Consider the following 26,598-nt stretch of genomic DNA (forward strand, 5'->3'; position numbering starts at 1 on the left):
GTAGGGTAGGAGCAACAGCTTTAAGACTCCCCCATCTACTTCCTTGTCACTCCACTGACCCATGGGGTAACTTAGACACCTCTGGAACATCCATGTCCATCATCCTTTAAAACAGTGGTTCTCAACCTTCCTGATGCCGTGACCCTTTAATACAGCTCCTGTGGGTCACGACCCACAGGCTGAGAACCACTGCTTTAAAGAGTAATCAATAGATGAATAATTTCTTGTTTGTGAGTCAAAGGTTAGCAACTGGAATATGGGGTCTGGAAGTTAGTTTTGCAAAGATTGATGTGCACAGGCTGAGAAGCAGATTTAAAAGACCCACCTGGTGGCAGCAAGGGAGAGCTTCTCTTCCCAGTCTTGGCCTTAGCTAGTGAGCTATTCCTAGTGAGTTGGGGCGGGGTGGGGTGGATTGTGAGTATTCCTGATTTTTGGAAGGTCAAAACCGGGAGTTCCAAAAACCTTGTAAATTTCGACCTTGAAGAGCTGAGCAATGTTCTGTTGTTTTCTTGCCGATAACACTACTTCCCCCACCTACCATGGAACAGATCTTAAAGAAAAGCTCCTATTCATAGCATAAGGTTAATGAATATGAAACCAATGGCTATCTCTCTGACGGATGGGATTTCTGAAGAAAAGATGTTATTCATATATTTGATGATAAGGTATAAGACGTGCAGGGAATTGTAGTCAGCTTCCTCTCCCTGAGAAGACAGAATCCCAGAGAGAGCAAGTGAATTAGTAATCAGTGACAGTTGCCTGTTCCACCAGGGTGCTCCCGCTATGGCACAAAATTCAGTTTACGAGTGAGGAATTCATTTGTCTGCATGCTATCAAAATAATATTCAAGTTAAATCAAATATGTTAGGCGCAAGTACCATTCCCCTAAATGAGAAGAGAGATTTTGCATACAAGAAAGAGAGAGAAACCTAAACATTAGGTCTTCAATGACATAGGGCCCCCTGACTCCCCTGAACATTCCACTAAGGCATTTTGAGTTCGTTGCCATACAAGAGCCCAAACATTTGGAAAAGGTAATCATATTAATAAACTTGTGTTCAGGGAAGGGAATTTACGTGCATACCACTGCTCACAGTTATCTCTGTGTTACCAGGTTTAAGGGAGCCTAGTAAATACTTTAAGAACATTTAGCTGTCTGAATCAATAAAGATGAAAGAAGATGTCTTAGGTGGGGATCAGAATGGGAAAATTATTCTTTGTTCCCCATATTCTGAAACACACATGGTTTTATTTAGTCCTAAGATAAACAAAGCATGGAATTTACCAGAAAAAAAAAAAGTTAATAAGACTGAGGGTGCCAGCTTTTCAAACTCCAACTATTAATGAATCAAAGAGAATTAAGGAGAAGTAGCTAGTAGTAGTACTATTTCTTTTCCTAAAAGAAATACATTTTCTTATGAAAACTGACAAAAAAAATGTGTGATACTTTAAAAATAATACACCATGTGAGAAATTGCTGTGGGATCATAATACTATGCAAATTCATTTGTCTGAAGAAAAGAGAGGAGGGTCATATTTATCAAGATTTAGATATGCTCACTTCATCTTCCTAGAAATAAATTTTTATTATAATCAGATTTATCAAATTTCATCAGATTTTACTTGCTTTCCAAAACACCAGCAAATAATATAATTTATTATTTGGCATAATAATGTCATCAATATGCTTCTTGATTTTAATAAAACGTGGACAAAGTAATCAAGTTCAAAGTAACTTTATACACATAGAGTATTTTTCAAACACACCCTACACATCCACATCTGGCAAAGGTGTCAATTTTTATTTTTAAAATCAAATCATTTAAAGTAGTTGTTTACTAAAAGTGACTCTAAGTCTCTCTCTCTCTTTAAAAAGAAAAGGGAAAACCCAACCCTCTCTAGGCATGAGGGAAAAATACAGTTGTAGGCGTACGCATGTGCCCGTTGCCGCGGAGAAATACGGTAACAGCAGGAGATTACGGTACTAGCTGGGCTACTGCCTGTGTTACGTCAGCGAGGGCTGCAAAGTTCCTTGCCATTCTTTTCTGGTGTCGGGCAGCTGCATATTAAATGGGTGGTTGTAGAGTAATCAGTCCTCTGTATTTTTTTCTTTCCTATTTTCACTCTTTATTTTAAAATATCCAGGTAAAACGTCAACGAGCCAGAGCTTAAAGACATCAGTGGTGGAGGGGTGAGTCAGCTGGTGCAAAAGGAGAGGATTTGGTTCCAGAGAGAGACGGTCCCCTCTCGCCTTCTCCCTTCCTAGGACCGAAGTCGGGTCTGCTCTTCCTCCACATGCTACCGGGTGGCTCCGCATCTGCGCTTCAGGTGAGTGCGCAGAGGCAGCGGAGACCGGGTGTGGGGTGCCGGCATCCAGCCGGGCGGGTGGGTGAGAGCAGACTTCCCCTCCCCCTGGTGAGATGGAACCCCCACTTCATCCAGGCATCTCTCACTTTTGTCCACTAGGTCTCATACCCGCGCCCCTACCCCACCGGGTTTCCCTGTGGGAAGTTACCACCGAGTTAACAAGTGTCTGTTTAACCCCCGCGGACAGCTCGGGGTAGGCTTGGGTGGGTTTCTGCAATGGCGTGTTTCCTACCACCTGTGAGGTCTTGAACTTGAGATTTTCACAGTAGCCTTTGTAGGGAAGTCCCGCTGTAGGGCCCGATCGTGGAAGACAAGGTGGGCACTTCCCCACGCCCCGCACTCCTGCCCCAGTCCCGACAGTGGGTTTTGGGGTGGAAACCCTGGCTTCTTACGCAGAGCGTGGCCCTCAGTCCAGAAAATGCGGGGCATCCCCTGTCCGGTGGCATGCGGGCTTAATGTTCACGCCTGCAAAATCCGCAGTGACTGTCACTTGCTAAGACCCTTCTGCAGAGCAGTGCCCTTCCCACCCCGTTCCCCAGCAGTCCGGCTGCGACTTGCCCCTTGAGCCCCTTTGGGAGGTGGACACCGTGGCTTGGAAAGGCATCTTGGACAGACTTGGGTCTCGTTCAGCCCTCAGGTCCCTCCGGGCTTTGCTTGGGTCCTGGTTCTCAGGCTGGCTTGGCTGGTGGACAGACCCGCGCGCTCTGCACACCCAAGTGCAAATTCCTCAGGCGTGAGCGTGAGCGTGCGCGTGGCGCTGGCCCTGCGGTGCCCGGGTCGCTGCGGTTCCCTCTCCCAGGCCGCCCCCTCCAGGTGACTGTGAGGCAACCTGTTCAGATGGCAACCTAGTAGATCCCCCGGTTTCCACAGGCTTGGCTCGGTGGGACACACACTACAGCCTTAGTCGCGCCTCCTGGGGCTTCGGGGATTTTAATTTCTCGGTACGGTGCCGGCAATCCAGCCTTCGGGCGCTGCAGCTTGGGGGTTTATTTTCTGGGTTTTGGTTTTTTGCTTTAGATCTTGAACTCCGGCAGAGGCAGCGCGGCGGAGCGCGCCAAGCAGGTTCCCAGCTGCAGATGACACCAAGCGCGATCCTCTCCCAAGTCGTCTCCGCCCACGGCCGAGTGAGGCCTCTCCTGGACCGTAGAGTCAGCTGGGCTCCCAGCGGGGGTCCCGCATCCGGGGGAGCTCTGTACGGCCTCTCTCCCCGGGGCACCTGGCTCACATCCTGCCTTTCTCTTTGTACTCTTTCAGGTGGACACGGTCAAGGGACGCTCCGCAGCAGCATGGGTCTCGGCAAACATTTCACGCCAGTGTCGCCTGGCCTGTTCGCCTAAAAGCTGAAGTTAGCGCGAGCCCTCGGTGGGGCAGCCAAAAATGTGGGTTAGCTGCGGAGAAGCGCCCCGATGCCAAGGGTCCCTGCCTTTGAACGCCGACGGCTGATCTCTACTTTGCAGTGGTTTGGGAAGAATCTGGAGCTGGATTTTTAAATTCTAAAAGAATTCCAAATTATGCGCAAAATACTGAATCTTCTCCCCACCAGGACGAATCAGACAGGGCAGAAAAGTGGACTCCCATAATTCTGGAATCGCGTTTTGCAACGTGTCTCTTTGACCTTCTCAGCCAAGTCTTGGTTGAGCAGGGAGGCACTTGGGGTCCGGGGCCAGCGCAGCAGGTGGAGACGCTCCCTGGGCAGGCCCTCGCGCCCTTGGCCATGTCTCCTTTCATGCGCTGCCCCTCAGCGCGGCCTTCTGAGTGTTCCCAGGACTGGGCAGGGTTGTTCCCCACTCGTGTGCTCTCTCTCGCCCCCAGCCAAGCCCAGCTGGCAGAGATCCCTCAGACCGAGAATTTCTGATTCCCTCGCTCCCGCCTCCGCCCCCGCCCGGGGGTGGCCCTGAAGAGCCGGACCTTGCCGGCAGGGACTGGGACCATGGTGTTTCTCTCTGGAAATGCTTCTGACAGCTCCAACTGCACGCACCCGCCGGCACCGGTGAACATTTCCAAGGCCATTCTTCTCGGGGTGATCTTGGGGGGGCTCATCCTTTTCGGGGTGCTCGGGAACATCCTGGTGATCCTCTCCGTGGCCTGTCACCGGCATCTGCACTCGGTCACTCACTACTACATCGTCAACCTGGCGGTGGCCGACCTGCTGCTCACCTCCACGGTGCTACCCTTCTCCGCTATCTTCGAGGTCCTGGGCTACTGGGCCTTCGGCAGGGTGTTCTGCAACATCTGGGCGGCAGTGGACGTGCTGTGCTGCACGGCGTCCATCCTGGGCCTCTGCATTATCTCCATCGACCGCTACATAGGCGTGAGCTACCCCCTGCGCTACCCCGCCATCGTCACCCCGAGGAGGGGCGTCATGGCTCTGCTCTGCGTCTGGGCGCTGTCCCTGGTCATCTCCATCGGGCCTCTGTTTGGCTGGAGGCAGCCGGCCCCCGAGGACGAGACCGTCTGCCAGATCAACGAGGAGCCGGGCTACGTGCTGTTCTCCGCGCTGGGCTCCTTCTACGTGCCGCTGGCCATCATCCTGGTCATGTACTGCCGGGTCTACGTGGTGGCCAAGAGGGAGAGCCGGGGCCTCAAGTCCGGCCTTAAGACCGACAAGTCGGACTCAGAGCAAGTGACGCTCCGAATACATCGGAAAAACGCCCCGGCGGGCGGCGGCGGCGCGGCCAGCGCCAAGAACAAGACGCACTTCTCCGTGAGGCTGCTCAAGTTTTCCCGGGAGAAAAAAGCAGCCAAGACGCTGGGCATCGTGGTCGGCTGCTTCGTCCTCTGCTGGCTGCCTTTTTTCCTAGCGATGCCCATTGGTAAGTCGTTATAACACCTCAGCTTAGCTTCTGGGGGGTCTTTACCGTGTTCCCCCCTCTGTTACCCCAGACTTGCGTTGGGGACCGCAGAGAATCTGTGCTCCAAACAGCAAAGCCCCCGGGCGGTTAGGGGAGGCGCTCGGGTAGACCCGGATCTGTTCCTCCACTCCAACCTCATTTACATTAGGACCTGGGGCACTTTTTCAAGGGCTGGAAAGTGGCTTCCAGCTGATCGAGATTAATTGGTCTCCTTAATAAGAATGTCGGCTTGTCTTAATGCCTTTTAGCAAGCGTTTAATTTAAACACATCTGCCCTCTCCAGTCTCAATCTCCACCAAGTACTTAGGCAGACTGCCCAAGCCCACTTTCACTCTGCTCCGGACTTGGAATTCTCCTGGCTGGAAAACGAGTACCTGGCTTATTCCGGACAAGGGTGTGACTTTATCTTACCTTAGCTTCTTCATAAAGCTTTGTTATAATGGCCTCTTTATGTTTTCTATCTGTGTTAATTTTGTTTCCTGGATTCCATATGGAAGGAATTATGTGGTAGTAAACAAAATGATTTATGTCCAAACTAATTTAAGCCTTACATAATTTATCCTAATGTTTCCAATCAGAACTTATTCCTTTAATAGTAACTATTAAAACAAACACTACTCTTATCCAGAATCATCTGGAAAGTTGCAGATGACTGTTTGAAACTAACACGGTACGTGTAATGTTTATAAATCCAATTTTTACAGATGCTACATTAGCTGTTGTCAAAACTAATTAGTTTATTGTGTGTCGGCAAGCTGATCCACTTGGAATCGTTATCTGCCTCTGACAGGCCTTTGGTGAGATCTCCCAATGGTTGTTTGCTATTTTGAATACGTCATCTCAAATATAGACCCATGCATTGCTTATCCACTAACTCCAAAAACAAAAAGTCATGGTAAAAGTTAATAAAAGTCCATTTCAGGTGCGTTAGAGTTAAATTTAAATGGCATGTGTTTAAAATAGTTTAATTTGCAATTCTGTCGTGATTACTTTTTGAATGCCATCTATGTTCCAGATATTTTAACCGTGATTTTTATTTCATGAGTCCTCTTTAAAACCCAGTAAGGTATGCATGATTCCGTGATTACCCTGCAGTCACAGGGGAAGGGATGCTTCAGGCCCTAATGTAGCCACCAGCCACGTGTAGCTATTTAAATGTAAGCTGATGTTAAATAAAATTAGCATTCGGTTGCTCAGTCCCACTAGCCACATTTCAGGTGCTCCATAGCCACATGTGGCTGAGGCTGCTCTTATGGATTGTGGGGATTTAAATCTTCCTATCGCTGCACAATCTTCTGTCCTGCAGGGCTTTGGAGAGCCCCTTCTCTGCCCACCGTGCCCGTCTGTGACCATTAATATCTCTGCTCTTGGAAGCACATCGCAGCTTCAAACTGCTCAGGGCAACCCAGGTTCCTGCCTCTCGTCTCTGCCACCTGGTGCACTTTGCATAGCTATGCACACATCTGCTTAGTCGACTAGTATTTATTGAGTACTTGTGCTAGACACTTCGAACAAGCAGGGCAGAAAAGCCCATGAGATGTTTGCTTTTGGAAGAGATAGATGTAAAGAATTAAATGTATCCTAAGTCAGTGATCAACAAGTACTATCAAAAGGTCAACAGGATAGGAGGCTAGGGAGAGACAGGTGGTGTGTGAGGAGAACACGGACTCTAGAGGCAGTATTTGAGCAGAGTCCTGACTGGAGGGAGGAGTAGGCTTCCTGGACAGAGGGAACAGTGAGTACAAAGCAAGGAAAGTTCCAGAAGGCAAGTATGGCTGAGCCACACACAGAGAAGGGGAAGGTGTTTTCAAAGAGACTAAGGAGACAGACAAGGTCAAAGTCCTTGGAGTGTTGTGGGCCAGAATAAAATTTGCATGTTATTCTAGTTGTGATGGAAGATCACTGGAGGGTTTTGAATAGGTAAGTTTATGTTTTGAAAGGATCATTCTGGTTGTCAGATGGAGAATGGAGGGTTTGGGGGTAAGAGTGGAAACAGAGAGACCAGTTAAGAGGCTACCAGGGAAGTGGGGGGAAGAGAGGTTGTGACACCTTGGCCTCAGGGGACACGGTGGAGGTGGTGAGAAGTGATGACATTCAGCACTCATGTCAAAGGTAGAACTGACAAGTTTGGTCATAGGGTGGGAGAAAAAGGCATGTTCAGAGCCTGGACAACTGGGTAAATAGCAATGAGTTTGGGAAAACCAGACGATAGCAGGATGGAGGGAGCCAGAGGCCATGGGAATTAGAAGCATTTGTTCGTCACCTACTGTGTTGAGAAATGTGTCTATTAAACATGCATATGAATGTGGAGCTGAGAGGAGAAGGTGGGCCATGGACATGAACTTGAGACATGTCAACCTCTTTAAAGCCTCAGGAATAGCAGGATCTACAAGACAGACAGATGAGAGAAGAGATCAGAACTGAGCCTTGGGGCACTCTCAGACCCGGGTCAGGAGAAACAGAACCAAGCAGCAAAAGGAATTGAGAAGGAGCAGCTTGGGGTAGGAGGAAAATGAGGAATACGTTGTCCCCCAAGCCTAAAGAAGACATTTCAAGAAAAAGCAGGACCTTTCAAAAGGGAGAGCGGGACCAGAAATCAACCGTGGACTTGGCAGGAGGGAGCTTCTTAGCATCCAAGGAGGGAGGCTAAGAGATTCAGAAGAGCTTGGACAATGACCCGATTGTACACTTTCTGGGGAGAATGAAAGATGACAACGTGGGAATAAGACAAATAGACAACTCTTGGGAAAAGCGTAAGCAGGCAGTGGGCAGGACATGTGATGTAGCTGGAGGGATAGAGAATTTTCAAAGGGGGGCACTGGAGATGCAGCATCACATTTATGTTCTGATGGGACAGAGAGAGATGGAAGGTGTAGAAAACAGGGGAAATGGGGGCTCAGTGCCCAAGGGGAGCATCCAGAAGTAACAGAGAAGGCAAAGCATGTGAGCCCCAAGGCAGTGGCGATGGGGGAAGAGAGGGAGCTGGTGATGTCTTGGGGATATTTTCATGTCCACAGTGAAATAAGAAAACAAGATAGGTCAGAGTGAGGAAGGAATAGGAAATGATGGCGGTTTGAGGAATTAAGAAAAGACGTGACCTACTCCTCTCAGAGAGCGGGAAAGTGAATGTATTATCAATGTGTAGTAGAGTACTAGGAAGTCTCGAGGGCCTGTGTGAGATGTACAGGCCTAACTTTAGAGCTTCAGAGCAGACAAGAAGGTTGTGCGCTGGTCTCCGAGAGTTAAGGGCCTGTAGGATTGAGGGGTGCTGGTGAGTTCCAGGTAGCATGGGGAAGAGAGTTGTTCGTGAATGGACACAGACAGGGTCAGATTAGGGAGCGCACAGAGCCAGATGGGGAAAGAGCCCAGATGGGGATGGAAGGCCTGGGAGTTAGAATTGGGGGGGGGGGGAGTGACAGCTCTACAGAAGGATGGGATACCATGGCCTGGGTCTGGTCCTGGGGACCTCCAGGAGGTGGGCACTCTGATCTACTTATAGCCCTCTCAGGGGGTTAGCAGAATTGAGATTGAGATGTTAGGGTGGAGAGGAGTGTGGTGGGCAGGAGCCCTCAAAACCAGGGTGCTGCTTAGTACCCGATCGAATCCTGTGATCCCGTAGGAGAGAGGATCCCTGAACCCCCAATCTGCAGTCCCCAATCTCCTCTTGATTTACACTACTTGAGTAAAGAGACACCTTCCTCCAGGAATAAGCACCAGACACCAAGTCCAACGAACTAAGAAAATGAATAAAACATGTTCTTTGCTCTCAAGGGCCCCACAGTCTAATCAAGGAGACATAGTGTGGAAAACTAACACAAGTCTGTGAGATTGGTGCTCCAAGTGGTGTTATGAAGTGGGAAGGAACAGAGCAGTGACTGTGTCTGGAGGTGACTGTAGAAGCTTCCAGAAGTACAGCTGTTAACCAAGCAGGGGCTTAAAGGCGATGGCACTACTTCTGCTGAGCCATCAGCAAGGTGCTATTTGTTTTTAGTCATTATCTTAAGCACATTTTTCATGCTAAATGTGCCACCCTATCACTGCACGCAAGGGACCTAAGCTCTTAAGTATGACCAAGTGTTCTCTTGGCAAGAAGAAGTTATCACTCTGCCGGAGAACAAAGGGATTCGAAACTAAAATCAGAGCAGGGATGAGTGTGCTACACACAGCCACGAGGTGAAACACTCATCTCCAATAGGAGGAGACCCAGGAAAATCAGGCACGTGGACTGTTTCGTACTGACCATACTCTGTGGTTTGAGAAGACTCATACTTGGCTTTTTCCCAAATTCCTCCCCACCAAGCTGGGTGCTTGCCAGACTGAGTAGCGTGATTGCAGGTACCGTGTTTCTCTGAAAATAAGACACCGTCTTATATTTATTTTTTTCTCAAGACACACTAGGGCTTATTTTCAGGGAAGGTCTTATTTTTATTAAGTATAATACAACAATCTACATTTATTCAAATACAGTTAAGTCATCTTCTGGAACCTGACAGGGGGAGCCAACCTTGTTGGTGGGGCTGGCGCTTAGTGATATGTGAACTCCTTTCCCCTAGCCGTTTGCATGTGTGCAATAGGAAGCCTGCAACCGTGGTTACCGCACACACCCCTGCAAGTGGGAACGGCTGGGAGAAAGGAGCTGTGGCAGATAAGAGGTATTCCAGTCTTCCTTACCACTCTGCACCGAAATGCATGTATAGCCACACCCATCACTATCTGCATAGCCACGCCCATCACTAGGTCTTAATATCCGGGTAGGGCTTATGTTTAACAAATGTATGGAAATCCTGCTAGGGCTTATTTAGGGGGTAGGTCTTATTTTCAAGGAAACACAGTAGGAACCTGACTTGCCTCCCCCCAATTCTAAGTCTTGCTAGTCTTGTTCCCTTTTGGCATCTTAAATGTTTGGTTGAAATTTGAAACCCCTTGCCAGGAGAGAGGTCTCACACAAGGTTATCAGTCATTGATACCTTCAAGTGAATGCTTTAATAAGAAATGTTTTGGTCATGGAGATGAATAGAGACTGTAAAGGTGTTTGCTTCCTTGAATGGCAGAGAAGGAAGGATGAAAATTCTGCCTCCCAGGACAGCTCCAGCACCTGTTTTATCCCATTGCAGATAGCCTACTAATTGCAGAGGCTGTGTGCTGAGCAGAGAGAGTGTCGGCCTGAGATTTAAACCTAGGTCTTCTTTGTTATAAAACAGGGGATATTGCACTGGTCAGCTGCATAGCATGGTACTAACACAGAGTAAATGGCAATAATGTTAATCTTACCAGAATTCATATGACTCAGAGACCATCACTGACATATGTTGACATAGCGATGTTGCCATGAGGGGTGAGCATCCTCAGAGGTCTGAGAAAGAGACAGCACTGGGAAGAGAGGAAAGAAAGGGCCAACATTCACTGAAAACAGAGTTATATATCTGAATTTTAGGCATGTTGTCTGATTGAAATGTAAAACCCAGAATTATTACTAACCATTGCTATTGGCTGAATCAAAGGGGGGCAGCATTGGGCTGGGATGTGGCCTAGATGGACATAGAATATTTGCAACTTATGTTTACCCTTGATCTTAGCCAAAAAGCCGAGAAACAATGCAACTTATGTTTAAAAAGAGACAGGGGACAGCACATTGGTGAGCTGGGAGGATATGTTTTAAGACTGGATATTTGAGGAAAGCATAGCTGGCTGGGATTTGTCAGGTGGAGGCAATGAAAGAATGACTCAATCATTCATTCACTCAGAAAAATTTTCATTGAGCACCTACTATCCACCCGGCAGCCAGAGATTCCACGGAGATAAAGACAAACAATTCTCTGCTCTAAGGCAGCTGAATTAATCCAAACAATTACCCAGCAGATGGGTGGCGCTTGTGGCTCAAAGGAGTAGGGTGCCAGCCCCATATACTGAAGGTGGTGGGTTCAAACCCAACCCTGGCAAAAAAAAAACCAATTACTCAGCAGAATTTCAGATGCTGAATGTGAAACACAGCAAGAAAAAAAAGTGCAAGCACGTATAATGGTGTATAAATGACGTATAATGGCCAGGGTAACCAAGGGTTAAATGCTGCTTCACTGCAGGTACAAAGAGATCACTATCCCAATTTTCACAGAAAAGGCTGATGTCTATAAAGGGAATGCAAGCGCCATGGGGGCTTATTTTAACAGACCATTTGTTGAGTTAGTCTTACTGCACCACAAACCATCCCAAAAGGTAATGGTTTAGAGCAACAGCTATCAGATGGCTCATGACTCTGTGGCCAGGAATAAGTAGGCACCCAGTTCAGCTGGCAGCTGGGCCTGGCTGTCAGTCCTGGTGGCCTGTCTTCCTCCCAGAATCTCTTGCAGGATGGCAGTTCTTCCCAGGCCAGCCACGACAGAAGCTGACAGACCTTTGAAGAGCTGAGCCCACCTTGGCCCAGCATTCCTGCCATATCATCCTGAGGTCAAAGCAAGTCAGGAGACCAGCATAGGTTCAAGAAGAAAGGAAACTGGTCTCTTCATGGGGAGCAAAGGTTGCATACAGGTTTGGGGTAATGTTGAGGTCCTCCTGCAGAATACCAACCCCGCAGACATCAGACAGCATCTCTCTTTCATCCATTAATTATATTGAGAACTTTCCATGGGCTGGGCTTCGTGCAATGCACAGAGCAAAAATAGTCAGGGTCCTTGTCCCCCTGCAGGCTTCTGGTCACCAGGGAGAGACAGACATCAACGGGACAACCATATAAAACTATCCCCAACTGTGTAAAGTGCAGTAAAGGGGAAATATAGATGGTGTCTCGGCAACACATCCTGTGGTTAGGGGTGGTTCTAGGCAGGGAGGGCAGCCTTCTTGCTGGGAAGAAAGACTTGACCCTTGAGCCTAGGTCTATAGAATGAATAGGTATTTTAGTGGTTAGAAGGGGGAGGGAGGGAACAGAATGTGCAAAGACTCTGAGGATTTTCTCCTAGAAGGCCACTGTGGCCAGAGGCAAGAGGCCAAAAGATAACTGGGGTCCAGTGAGGCTGGAAAGAAAGGGAAGAGACTAAACAAGCCTTTATGCCATTTTACAAGTTTTTGTTTTTATCTGAAGCTGACCGGGGATGACACGATTGAGTTTAGACAGCATTTCAAAATATCAAAGGCTTAGTGAAAAGAAGATTGTGGATAGACCAGTTGGGAGACCTTTACATAGGACAGGGGGAGATAGATCCTGCCAAGTACCATCCTTCTAACATGCCACTGAAAAGACTTATTTCCGTGAGCCGCCGCAGAGTCCTGGAACGCCTCTTTTGTTGTTGCCTTCAGAGCTTAGATTTATGAGAAAGCCTTTCTCGTGATCACAAATAGACTTGGCTTCCAATTAATTCGGGCTCTTTCCACAAGACAAATCTGTCAATGAAGATTTACCATCATATTCAAAAGAATGTGCTGCGGGCTCTGAAGATGTGGACAGTGGTTCTAACAGTGCTTTGAACAATTGCTGACCCTCTCAAATCAGGCTATAGACAGGTGGGTTATTATTACCTGGAAGGAGTGACACCTGCTCGGTGGGACACTTTTCTAAGGATTCTTCTTTGTCAAACAAGTTTACTACATTTTAGCTTTGCCATGCGGTTCGCCAGTTTGACACTCGTATGCTGGCTTTTCAATTTTAAATTCTGTATTTCTTTGTATTTAAGCATTTCTTCCCATATTTTTATCCATCATTTACATTTCTCCCTTTGTAAATTGCCCTTCTGGATTTTTGGTCACTTTTTATACAGTGTTTTTTTCCATTTCATTTTGATCTGTGAATTCGTTTTGTATCTGAAGGCATTAGTCACTTATATGTCACAAATACTGGGTTACCTGCCTTATCACACTATATTCAGGTGTGCTCAGAAAATGTGACTTCTTTATTTTCCAGAAACTGATGTGATCTTTTCTCATAAACTCACACAGAAATACAGACTCACATGCGTGCACAGACACACACACACGCACACACTTCCAGTTAAATCCAATAAGCTCAGTCAAATTCAGTAATTGGCACTTTGCCTTTATATACTCAGTCTCTTGAGTATCAATGTCTTAGCCCATGCAGGCTGCTATAACAAACACCACAAAGTGGGGGGCTCATAAACAACAGAGATTTAATTCCTGCAGTTCTGCAGGCTGAAGTCTGAGATCAAGGCGCGGCAGATTCAGTGGGCCATGAAGGCCTGGTTCCCGATGACACTTTCCAGCTATGACAGCGCAGGGGGAAGGGGTAAGGCAGCTCTCTGCAATCACCTCCCGAAGCTCCTGCCTCTCGATACCATCACATTGGGGTGATGGTGATCATCACATTTCAACATACGAATTTTAAAGTGGGGGGCACAAACATTCAGATCATAGCATGGGACTGTCAGTTCTAAGTGACCAGGCCTGGGGGTCTACATACCTCATGGTCACCAGGGAGGACTTACCTGTGGCTGCTTTGGTTCCTGGCATGGGTGATACTTGCTCTGTTGCCATTGGCTAGGGCATCACTTTGTCCCCAGATCCCCCAAGAACACCTTTGGCAGCCTCTTGAACCAAACTCTCAGCAACCTTTCCACTCAGACTTGGGGGTCTTTTTACACCATGCTGTCTGCCCTGCTGTGCTGGCTGCTATTCTAACAGGTGTGGAGGCCCTCGTGGGAGCCTGTCTTCTCTTGGAATCCAGAATGGAGAGTGGGAGAAAGCACCCCTCTTCCCACCTTTATCTCCGAGCATTCTTAAACACCTCCACAGCTGTTGTTGACAGTGAGCTCAGAACCACTGCTGACTGCCACGTTCCACTCCCTCCTCCCTCGTGTGTTCCCACAGGCCCCCAGGGTGGACAGAGCAGCCTTTCCTCTTCCTGGCTAGACGGGATGCTTCTCCATCCCGCCATGGCAGAGAGGTTTAGCAGAAAGGGAATGAAGATGAGGAGTATTTTAAAAATCTTAGAGTCTGCATGCCTATTTAGTAACTGCTGTTTTCCCATTGAGTTACCTGTATTTTGTTGGTTTACAGTTTTTACCAATACATGAATATTCAAATTTTTATGTGGTTGACTATTTTAATCTTTCCTCATGGAAAGTGCTTCTCAGGGTGCTCACAGAGATCGTCCCCAGTGTAGGAATTAGATAACCTCGAATTCCTCCTGATTCTTTAGAGCCTCATTTGTAATCTGCCTAGAATTTATGTTTGTATTTTGGTAGATGCATCTGACTATATTTATTTTTAAATGGTTTTCCAGATAGCCTCAAAAGATTTCTCAATAAATCCATCCTTTCGTGTTTTATTTGGAAAACCACCTTTGCTATACTAAAAAGCATTTTTGGAGACTGGACAACATATCAAGACTCACATTAAAAGGAATTTGGGAAGCTGGGCAACATAGCAAGACCCTTTCTCTATAAAAAGTTTAAAAATTATCAGGAGGCTGAGGTAGGACGATCACTTCAGCCTGAGAATTCAAGGCTAGTAAGCTATGATGGCACCATTGCACTCCAGCCCAGTGACAGACCAAGACTCTGTCTCAAAAAAAGAAAAAAAAAAAAAGAAGAGAGAGAGAATTAATTTTGGACCTATTTCAGGACTCCACTTTTGATCCATTTATCTGTCTCTCTAATTGGTGCCACATTATTTTAATGACCGTGATTTCATAATACATTTTAATATCTTCTGGTTTAAGGCTTTGGATGCACATTCTTAAAATTATCTTGTCCAGTCTTGTCCATTTATTCTTCCAGGAAAGCTCTAGACTCACTTTATCACTCCATTTTTTTTTCCCTAACTACTTTTGAACTATTGTTTATGCTTCCCTTTTAATCACCCTGAATATCATCTCCAGGAAAACTGATTATAACAACGTCGTTGAGAAATGCTGCTTCAGTATTTTGACGTGAAATATTAACACTGTTAGTTTTAGATTAATATTTTAGATTAATATACTTCGTGTATCAAGGAAGTATCTGCCTATGTACTTTACAGAACAATGCAAATGGAGATTTAAAAGGCATTTGAAATGAATTTTTTATTTCACTAAATTAAAAATGTGCTATAGGGTGGTGCCTGTGGATCAAGGAGTAGGGTACCAGCCCCATATACTGGGGGTGGTGGGTTCAAACCTGGCCCCTGCCAAAAAACTGCAAAAAAAAAAAAAATTGTGCTATATTCTTTAATGTAATCTTGTTAAAAATCTTGAAAACAATTTTATAAGTTTTATGTCATACTCCTGAGCTATGCGTTTATTCTTGGATTAAATGCTGCTTGACAGATGGCTTTATCCTCTCTCACGTTGCTGTATTCTACCAAATATTTTACTTCTAGTGTGACTCTGTATTTCTATGAGAAATGAATCCATTGGTTTTTTTGTTTGTTTGTTTTGTTTTGTTTGGGTTGTTTTTTTGTTTTTTTTGTTTTGTTTTGTTTTGTTTTGCAGTTTTTGGCCAGGGCTGGGTTTGAACCCGCCACCTCTGGCTTATGGGGCTGGCACCTTGCTCCTTTAAGCCACAGGGGCAGCCCATGCATCAATTGTTTTATTTTATGGTGCCACCTTTGTTGCATTTTTATCTCGGGTTTATGCTAAAGCCAATTGTGACACTTTTCAATTTTTTTACTTTAATCTGTAACAGCTTAAACAGCTTAAGAATTATGTGTTCCTTGAAGGTTTGAATAACTTGCCCATAAAACATCTGGGCGCAGCTCCTTTTACGGATGTAATTCTTGGAGACGGGTTCCTATTTCTTCCGTACACAGTGGTCTGTTTTGATTGTCGAAAGATAATCCTTTATTTTCTTTATTCGCCATTTGCCTTCTCCTTGAGGTTCAACTTTTTAGCCTAGATTCCTACGCGATACTCTGATTTTTCTTTCTTTTTTTTCCTTTCCCTTTTCTTGCCATCTTTCTCATTTTCCACATCGTATCCTTGTATTTTCTTTCTCTTTGTCTTCACTCAGGCTTCCTGGAAGACTGCAGAGCTTATTAATTTTTTTCAAAGAATCCAGGTCCTGGATGTATTAATCATTTTAATCTCCTTTCCAGCGTATTAGTTTAATCTCTAGCAATTTCTCTCTTTTATTTTCTGGTTATATTTTCGGTTTCAGCATTAGCTGGAGCAGAATGTTTACTTCATGTATTTTAATGCTCTCTTGTCTGAGTTTAAAAACAATCCAAGCTGTACATTTTCTTCTAAGCAAATTTTAGCTCCTTCCCTTCTGTTTTGCCAGGCAGTGTTCTCATCCAGTCGGTCTGTATTTCTTACTTTTAATATTTCTTTTGTCCTGCGTAGACAGGGAACGATTTGTGATGTTGTTGCTGTTCTTTAATTTGAAAATAATTGGTAATGCTATCCCCTCCTTTCTAAAATTAATTTCCAATTTATTGCCTTGTGGTCAGAGAGCATGAACCAAATATTTTTTAGCTTATGAAAGTTACTGAGGTTTCCTTTGTGACTTAACACATATCAACAATTTGTGTATTTAATAGACTTAAAGGTGTAACATATACATAAATTAAACTTTAATAGTTGTGTTTGCCAGATTCTCTTTATCTATTCTTCTTTATCCAGCTTCTGCTTTATTTGACAAATATTGAGAGGGGTATTATAAAATCGCCCTCTGCAAGCAGGTTTCTTTCAATTGTTTCTCATGTTTTTACAGGTTTTGTTTTATGGATGTCAATGTTATTTTATATATGTTGATACAAAAAGATCAAGTCAATAATGTATTTAAAGATAGACTTTTTGTGCTATTTAATTAATTTCTCTTGACAGGTGCATTTTAAAAATTAGCATTTGCCATCTCTAAAATATTTTGTGCACATTTGCCCATCATTTTATTTTTTAACAGTTTGGGTATCTGACAGCAAAGGGATTTTTCCTTTAATGCTTTATTTTCAATTATTTTTGAGTACATATGAGTTGCATCTTTCTAGGTTCAGGTGATATTTTGATACAGGCGAGTTAATCAAATCAGAGTAATTGAGGCACTCTCAATTTTTCATAGTCTGGGTCTCTAATCTGGGTAGATGCCTTTTAATAAGGGTTTAACTCATTTCCGTTTTTGGAACAGATTCTTTTGTTTAATTTTTGTCTTTTTATTACACGCTTTCTGGCTTTATGCTGCCTTCTTTTTGTTTTCTGTGTTTTGTAAAACAGGTCATTTTTTTATTTACTTTTTAGTCCTGCAATGGTTTGAAAATGTTTTCTCCCGGTGTTACTTTTACTAGATGCTTTGGAGTTTTTCACAAAGCATTTTCAACCTGCAGTTCTCTTTCTCTTTCACCCCTCTATTCACTTTCACCCACATAACGGAAGAAGCTGAACACACTTTCATTTTCTCTTCTCCCCCCAAATGGTATCTTTTAGTTAACAAAATTTTGCATCTGAAATCTAAATTATTTCTATTAAACGTTTTTATTGCTTCTTCAGTCCTTAGCATCATTCTATAATTTAGTTGAATAATACTAATTGCCCCCTTATTATATGCTGTGATTTACTCCCTCCTGTGCTCTGGACTTTGCTTTATCTATTGCATGGAGCAGACATTAGCAAACTATGGTTTTGTAAATAAAGTTTTATTGGCAGTGTTATCCATGCTCAACTTAACATCTTGTCTCTGGCTGCTTCCACATTACCATGACACTCTTGAGTAGTTTGCTTCAGAGACTGCAAGATTTAAAATATACAGTATTATATTAAAGATGAGCATAGCACTAATAAAGATATAAGCAAAACATATTTTTCAAACCTTACAGGTCTGAGCCTTAATACATTAAAGACAATTTCCCTGGCATAAAATCCAGGTTAGATATTTTTTGCATTTCAAAGCATTGCTATTGTTGCTCCATTGTGTCTTCAGTGCTTTACAAATGACCTGAGGCCAACTTAATTATTGTTTTTTAACAGGTAATTTCTCTGTGGATGTATTTAGTCTTCAACCAAGGTATTTATTGAATTTTTTTCTCTGTCAAATTAGATAACTTCTCACGGCTACTGCCTGAGTCCCACACCTGTTTGCTCTGAAGCCAAAGGCAGCAGCCTCTGCGTTGCTCTTCCTGTTGGAATTCCTATTCCTGTATCTTTTCTCCCAGGTTTTTCTCCTGTTAGTCACATTTGTACCATCTTCTTTTGATTTCCATTCAAATTTCTCAAGTTCATGTTCTACTGTGCTTGTTTATTTTTAGTAACAAGTAATCTCTTCATATTCCCTCCACTTGATTCCATTTATTTGGGACGTTGTTCACCTTCATTACTGGCTAGGCTCATTTTATAAAATCAACAGCACCTTAAGTCTTGTTTGGGGGGCACCTTGGAGACCTCCTTCCCATCACAGGTTTAAAGGTAGACACTGTTCTGATTCCTCAAATCAGTTTCCTCTTCTGAATAGCTGAAGCTTTTCACAGGCAAAGTAATTTTTCTCCTTTTGGTGGCCTCACAGAGAGTGACCTAGTGTTAAAATGCAAAATGGGCTTTGTTTGAGACCCGGCGAGTCCGTGTTTAAATCTTTCAGATCTGGATTAAGGGGAGAAGGAAAAGGATCATCTTTGCTGTAGTTTAAAGTCTCCAAATGGCAGATCTACTTGTCCATAGGTAATATGGCCTCCCCAAGTTCATTGCTGTGCAAGAGGAAACCAAAAACACAGAGAAAGCAGAGAGAACCGCAGTGGAGAAAGAGGTTACTATGATAGGTACCATATGGGGAGATGGGAAGTTCTCAAATCACACTCTCTAAGAATTTGGGAGAAAGAATTTTTGAAGCTAGTCTGATGGGCAAGGGCTGGGCAATTGGGTCTGCTAATTGGCTGGCTTTGGGGTAGAGTGAGAGGGGTATAGAAACTGTCTTCTTTGCTGGTCAGTTTTTGGGTGGGAGATGTAAGATGAGGTGGTATGAGCCACTGGTCTGGATGGGTCAGCCCTTCTACCGGAATGCAGGGCCTGGAGGATATCTCAGAAACTGGCCTTAGTTTCACAGGGTGGTGAATCCACAGGAGCAGTGAAGAAAGCTGAGAATCTTTACATCCATCAGCTGTTTGACTCCTGAGTCAATGAAAGCAAGCCAGGGAGCAATGGCTGTTTTTATGTCTCTTTCTCCTACCACAGTTCCCACCTCGTGGCCCTTTATTAATTTTATAAAGGGAAGTTTCACAGGGAGATATTGTTGCAGGAAGATGAGGCCCAATGGAGAGAAAGAGCACCCAAACATCATGTTTACAAGAGGAAGGGCTTTATTCACCAGCTGGGAGCTTACAGCATAGAAGAATTCCAAATGGCCATGTTCCCCGACTGGCTTGGTCTTTCCCTTTTTATTAACAGTCAAAAAGTTCCACCCCACATGTACCCTTCTTATTGGCCAGTTTGAATCAAGCGGGAGATGCTGTTCCTATTCCAGCACCTACAGATCTATAGGATTTCACAGAACTTGGAAATTTCCAAGTTTCAAATTCCCAAGAGCTGAGTCACCATGGAGAGGACCCTGCAGGTGTACCCTTGTGGTCTCCTTGAGAAGACCTGTTCTCCTAAATCTCAACCTTCTCTGGTATCCTCTCTCAATATAAGCAGAAGTTCTCACTTTTACAAGGCAGTCTCTGTGTCCTTGCTGCTTGGCACAGCAGGTGTAGGTCCTCTTCTCCAGGTGGAGTGACTGACTGCCTGGGAGCCATGTCCAGAGAGCTGGCCTTGCCTAGGGTCACAGATGAGCCTTCCCACCCTCCAAGGACCCCAGTACCAACTCTTCTCAGACTGTCAAGGCCGTCAAGCTTTGTCTTTGGAAGGCTGCTGTGAGCTTGCCTGCGTCTCCAGCATCTGTCCCTCTGAGCCCTGGGGGGTGTAACTGAGGAGCGAGTGGGGCAGCTGTCTCACCTTCACGCCCTTTACCTGAGATGAACTGAGGACTCATGAGTCCTTCGTTCAAGTTGGTCCTAACCAAACTGTAGTTTCCAAGAACTTTTTTCAGAGAACCTGGCTTGTGAATATTGGCTTTCCTAGGGTTTTTAGCAATGATATAAAACCTCGCCTAGATGCGTATTCCTTTACATTGTGAGAACTTAGAAAGGGGATCAGCAAAGGCAGGGTGACCTAGAAGTCACCACTACATGGTCTCCTCCTTGCCGTGTCCTCACAAGCATGCATAAATGAGTCACCTGGATTGTGATCATCTCCTCCAGTCCTCTAGACAGTTGTGGGTTGAAATAAAGTGTATCTGTCACCTGCAACCTTGGCATCTCAACACAGTTGGGGGAAGGCACCTTTAGGGTCAGATACAGGCCAAAGTCCAGGTACAGCTCACTAACTGTCATGAACCAGCGCGGCAAAGGGGAGCAAGCCAGAATGGAATTGGTGGGGAATGAGGAAAATACAGCACAAGAGAAGACATGGAAACAAAGGATAGAACCGGGAGGACTGACTGAGCTGATGGCTACAGCCAGCCCCAAAGCACAAAATCAGCTTTATTTTATAGCATCTTTTCAGGGTTGTTCAGGGGGAAGTACCAGAGACAAAATGGGAAAATAGCATAAACAGAAGACATAGTTTTAGTCTTCAGTACAATAGGAAAATGTACATGTCTTTAACAAAGGCAAATCTTCTTGTTCATGGTTTCTACTCAACTTTGTTAGCATATGACAAAGAAAAGGAAGGGAGAGATCTCAAGGGTCTCTGCATAGTTAACTATAGAAAGAAAGGGCTATGTGACTTATGGCAGAGGGAGCATGAAGAAAGGAAAACGGTTGCTTCAGGAATGGAGGAGAAGCAGTTGGGGGTTCATTCTCTGAATGTTCCCCAGGCTGTTAGGGCTCTGCCTTCTCACAGCTCACTCTCTACAACTAAGCTGAGTTTTCTCTTGTGGGCCTGATCCCAAGAGGATTGTATGAAACTGTGTGAACAGTTTCACAAGTCTCTTCCAAAGAAAAAGAAGTGAAATAGTTCACGTGTCTGGGGACATGTGTGCTGTGATGGTGATTGACCTGTCAGCTCAGGCTGCCATGGCAGAGCACCACAGACTGGGAGACTCGAGCAGCCACTTTGATTACTCATAGCTCTGGAGGCCAGAAGTCTGCCATCAGGGTGCCAGTGTGGTGGCATTCTTGGTTCACAGATGGTCTCCTCCTTGCCGTGTCCTCACAAGGCAGAAACCAAGGTCTGCTCCCTTCATCTCCATATAAGGGCACTAATCCCATCATGGGGCACCCTCCCCCATGACCTCATCGAACCCTAATCACTTCCCAAAGCCCCACCTCCTCCCATTGTCACATGGGAACTGGGGCTTCAAATTAAGGACTAGGGTAGGGGACACAAACCTTTCACCAATATCAGTGGCACATGTATGGCACTTACCGCATCCAATATCATTCTGAGAAAAAGCCGATATGTGACAGAGATCCCTATGCTCTTGAAGAGATGAGGACACTGAGGCACCAGAGACTTAAGTGACATCTTGCAGAGCTGCCTGGCTGCCTCCCCTAGAAGGGAGGAAAGGCATCTGGCCATAGCACAAGGCCCTGGAGTCTCACCTAGCTCTGCCCCTCCCTTTGCGCTTCCAACTCCTCATCATAGGAGAGGGGCTTGCCCTAGGCCAGTGGCTTTCAAAATTCCCAGCTTCAGAACACTTCGTGTAGAAGCAATGCCACTCAGAAACACAGGACATGAAACATAAAAGCAGCCCTGCCCTGGTGAGGCAGCCAAGGAACCCTGCGTCCCGGACGCTCAGCCCTCCTTTCCTTCTGGCGGCAGCCAGCAAGGAGGACCCGGAGCACAGCTTGCTCTCTGTGCTAACGGTGGCTGATTCTGATTCCAGACTCGTTAAACGGTGTCTGAAGAAGTTCTGGAAGAAAGGTGCCTTGCATTTTCAAAGGAGAAGGAGGCAAAGTTGATGAAGGGTACATGGGCTGTCATTATTCTGGAATGCTGGCAGAGCAGTAGTCTTTGCCCAAAAAGGTTTGAAAGGGAACTTTGAACACTCTACTTTTTTTTTATGTGCTATCCACATTTAGCTTATTGCCCGGGCATTCAATGCCAGTTAGAAACCCGCTATTTTCAAATTGGCAATGCATTTAGTTCCTCATGATGAAAAATGTTTTTGAAGTTTACCTGCAATCTGCAATGGTGTTGCTTACTCATGATTTTGCTGTCAGTAAGGAAATTTCTAAAGGACAATCTCAGAAATGGATTTCTTAAAAGGAAACAGACATAGGAGGATAGAATTCCAGAATAACAAACCATAAAAGAGGTCACATGAGTAGCTCTTAACCAGGGAAATTTTGACTAGCCAGGACACTTGGCAATGACTGGAGATGTTTTTGCTGTCATAATGTCACGGTGGGAGTGGGAGATGCTACTGGCCTCTGGTGGATTAGGGCAAGCATGCTGTTTAAACACCCCACAATGCCCCCATGCAACAGAGAAGTAACCAGCCCAAAATGCAAAATAGCATTGGACCCAAGATTAATAAACTCAAGTTTGTGCTATAGATTTTCTAAAATTTATCAAAATACTTTAGAAACACCACATTTAAAGTAAGAATGCTAATTATTATTATTCTTCAGATTCTTATTTACTGTGTTACCAACATCTTGGCTACTGATTCAAACAAACAAGAACTCTGAGTCTGCAGATGCCTCAAGGCCCCTCAAGAAGAAGTAGTTAAGGAGTTGAAACACATTCTTCTTGGTAAAGAATCACAAGAATGGAAAAGCGAGTATCCAATGTACTCAATACTAATATGAAGCCAGTAGATGAACTAATACATTCCTGCCCCAAGAGAAGAACTCAATTCAATTCAAGTTAGGTGGGGGAGAGGGAAGACAGGAGGGGGACTGGTGTGCTCCCACCTAGTGGGCACAATGTAAGGGTATACGGCACACCTCCTGGGTGTGGGACACAACTACAAGAGGGATTTCTGAACAGTTGCAAACATTGTAACATAATCATTTGTACCCTCAAATTAACCTGAAAATAGAGGCAATAATTATCTACTTACTATTTTTTTTGTGATAAAATTTACGTGACATAAAATTCACCATTTTAATCATTTAAAATTGTAAAATTCAGTAACATTTAGTACTTGGGCAGTGTCATGTAGCTACCACCACTACCTAGTTCCAAGACATTTTCATTACCCCAAAATGAAACCTGGGTCCTATTAGCACTTACTTCCCATGCCCCTCCCAAGTCCTTGGCAACCATCAGTCCACATGGATTTTCCTTGTTCTGACTCTGCCCGTAAATGGATTCCTACAATATGTGACCTATTCCATGTGCTTTTTTCACTTATCATGATGTTTTTAAGCTTCATCCATGTTGTGACAAGTGCTAGTACTTTATTCCTTCTTGATGACTAAATAATCTTTATTTGAATGGATATACCATATTTTATTTACCCATTCATCAGTTACCTGCGGATGGACATTTGCATTGTTTCTACCTTTTAGCTATGGTGAATAGTGATGCTATAATTAGTAACATACACGTTCTTGTTTGAATACCTATATTCAATTCTTTTAGGAATATACCTAGGACTTCAATTTCTGGGTCTTCTAGAACTTCTAAGTTTAGCTTATTAAGGAACTGCCAAACCATCTTTAACAGCAACTATCCCAGTTAACATAACCACCAGCAATATTTAAAGTTCTACTTGTTATTATTTGAAACAAAAAAGCCATCCTAGTGGGTGTGAAGTAGTAGGTCCAGTGACATTCTTTGCATTTCTCTAATGACTAATAATGTTGAAAATCTTGTCATGTGCTTGTCAGCCATTTGCATGTCTTTCTTTGGAATAATGTCTACTCAAGTCCTTTGCTTTTTCTTTAACTGGATTGTCTTTTTGTTGTTGAGTTATAGGAGTTATTTGTATATTCAGGATGCCAGACCCTTATCAGACAGATGATTTGCAAATATTTTCATTCTATGGGTCGTCCTTTTACTTTCCTGATAGTATCCTTTGATGCACAATTGTCTTTCACTGATGGAATCAGTCTTTAGCTGGGTCTTGAAAGGTAGGATTTGAAAACCAATAGAAGTTCTAAGGCAGGTGTGAGCCTAGGATGTTCCTGGGGTAGTGAGATAATCTTTGTGTGTGTGCAATATGTGTGTGTATATGTCGTGTGTGTATGTGTGTGTGTGTGTTGAGAGAGTCATGGATGACAACATTGACCAGATTTGGTGGTACAACATGACCCTGGGTGTCTTTTGGAAGACAAAAGATTTTGGCCCTGAAATAAGAGTAAGTGGGAGCTACTGGAGGATTGGAGCAGATAACACAATGGAGAAGTGTTAGAACAAGGTCAGGTCAGTGGTGATGGCAAGGTGTGCTGAAGGGACACCCAGGTTCAAATGAGCTGCCCAGGAGTGTGTCTATAAGATGCAGAAGATCACATAGACAGCTGGGACATCTCAATGACAGTCGATGGGAATCCAAGGCATAGCCCAGGAATCAGAGTGGAATTAATAAAAGAAAACACTTGAGCTGTGCGTGTGACATGGAGTAGCTGAACCACGGACTAAGTTTTTAGTGTTTTCATCCCTAAATAATGGTGTTTACGTGAAATTATATAGAACTGTGCCTTCAATTGCAGTTGAAATTAGACAAAATTAAAAATTCAGTTGCTCAGTCAGGCTAACCTCATTTTAAGTGCCCCATAGCTCCATGTGGCTAAGGGCTGCCCTTCTGGATAGCACAAGTATACAGAATTTCCATTCTCAGAATGTTCTGTTGGAGGTCAGTAGAAAAACACCAGCATTTTGGTAGGGAGAGCCCTTGAAATGGGGTCTCGGGAATAGGGAAGAGGAAAGCTACATGAATAGGTTGTCTCTGAAGTGGGAGAGGTTGGGGCTGGACTTTAGGACATATACAGGTTGAGATGACAAGGCAAAAGAAGAACAAGCAAAAATTGCTTGAGGTATTGAAAAAAAAAATGGAAGACTCAGCATAGCATAAAATCCTGGCAACAAAAAGAAGAGAAAATTTCAGCAAGGAGGGAGTGGTGCCAATGTCCAATGCACCAAAGAAGCCAAAGGGAAAGAAAACCAGGGGGAAAAATTGTCTTTAGTAATATGAGGTCATTTGTGACCTACCAAGTCCGATGCAGAGTAGGGGAGAGAGGTCACTGATGTCATCACCTTTCTCTAGGGCCCGGGTAGGAGTCCAGGGTGTAGGAAACATTTTGGTAGAACGTTAGGGCCAGAAGGCTTGTTACAGGGGATGCACAAATGAAAGTAGATGGTGGTGGGGACCAGCTTCCCAGAGGAGAAGGGACAGAGATGAAAGAGATTGTGCTGTCACCACAAAGGGCTTCATGGTCAAATTTTTGTTTTTTCCAGGAAAAGAAAGACAGGTACAGAAAATGGGAAAATAGATCTTCAGGTGGTGGTTGAGGGGATTAGAATGAGGGGTGTCTGTAAAAATCCAGTGCCTTCATGATCAGGATGGAATGAGAATGGGGCACGGTAGAGGGGTAGGATTTGGGGGCTCACGTGGCAGAGGGTGAGGGGAGCTGGGTAGACTCGGGCTGTTGTCCTTTGAGTCAGGGATAGTCACTTAAAGCAGATGGTTTGTGGGTCTGATTGGCCTGCCTTGCTGTTACCCCCACTTCCCTTCCCCTGGACTTTTTCTCGGGGAGGATTTTTTGGGGGATTTTAGTTTTTTATGAGCTGATGCTAAATGCTATATATGCTTTATTTCGTTTAATCCTCATGAAGATTTGCAGCAATCGGTAGTTCGATTCTTAGTTCCAAGATAAGAAAATTGTGGCAAAGAGTGGTTAAGGAACTTGCCCAGGGTCATGAGGCAAGTAAGTGACAGAGCAGGAACTGGAACCTGATTCTCTCATGCGCCGAAGCTTGTGCCCCTAATGTCCTCTGTGTTCTCCGTCCCGTGCACTAAAGCGACCGGTCCATTCCTGCCATCATGACTGGCTTGGCCGCAGCTCTGAGCATGCCCACATAAGGACGTGTTTGTTCTCTATAGCCATAATTCTCCTCTCATTCTTGAGAGGAGGAAACATGGCTATGGGGAAGTAACACAAATAACACCTCCCAGTGTCAATCCAGCCTCCATGGGGGGACAAAATGCTTAGCAACTCTTTCAAAGTATCCAAGACAAAACTTGACCTTTAAGCAGTTTCTCCATTTAGAGTTAAATTTGTCTTCAGCAAACATGGTTTGAATAAATCAAGGCCTCCTGTTTTAGATATTTAACCAGGGAGGTATTATTTCCAATCTGATTTTAAATTTTTCTTTTGCCAAATTCTGCAGGGCAAGAAAAAAAAAAGGTTTGCTAAAGTTCAGGGTAAAACAGAAACTTCCCAAGAAGTACATTGGTACGAACCATCGCTGTGGTCAACCTAAATATCACTTTTACTTTTCAAACCGAAGTCTCAGGTTTCCATGGTAACTGCTTTGACCCCAGCT

At 44.6% G+C, this 26,598-nt stretch overlaps 1 protein-coding gene across 2 annotated transcripts in view; it reads left to right on the forward strand.

Annotated features, from left to right (window-relative positions):
- Positions 1-1,612: 1,612 nt before the first annotated feature.
- Positions 1,613-26,598, forward strand: part of ADRA1A (adrenoceptor alpha 1A) — a 74,122-nt gene continuing 49,136 nt past the window's right edge. The window contains exons 1-2 of one of the 2 annotated variants that reach the window (XM_023515526.1): positions 1,613-2,328; positions 3,622-5,180. In XM_023515526.1, coding sequence (XP_023371294.1) covers positions 4,298-5,180 — 883 coding nt within the window. In that variant the 5' untranslated portion in view covers positions 1,613-2,328; positions 3,622-4,297. The remainder of the gene's footprint in view (positions 2,329-3,621; positions 5,181-26,598) is intronic. The other variant, XM_003793950.3, reaches the window with a different exon arrangement.

The sequence above is a fragment of the Otolemur garnettii genome, unplaced genomic scaffold, assembly GCF_000181295.1.
Source record: "Otolemur garnettii isolate 467f Iridium unplaced genomic scaffold, OtoGar3 scaffold00074, whole genome shotgun sequence".
Classification (NCBI taxonomy): domain Eukaryota; kingdom Metazoa; phylum Chordata; class Mammalia; order Primates; family Galagidae; genus Otolemur; species Otolemur garnettii.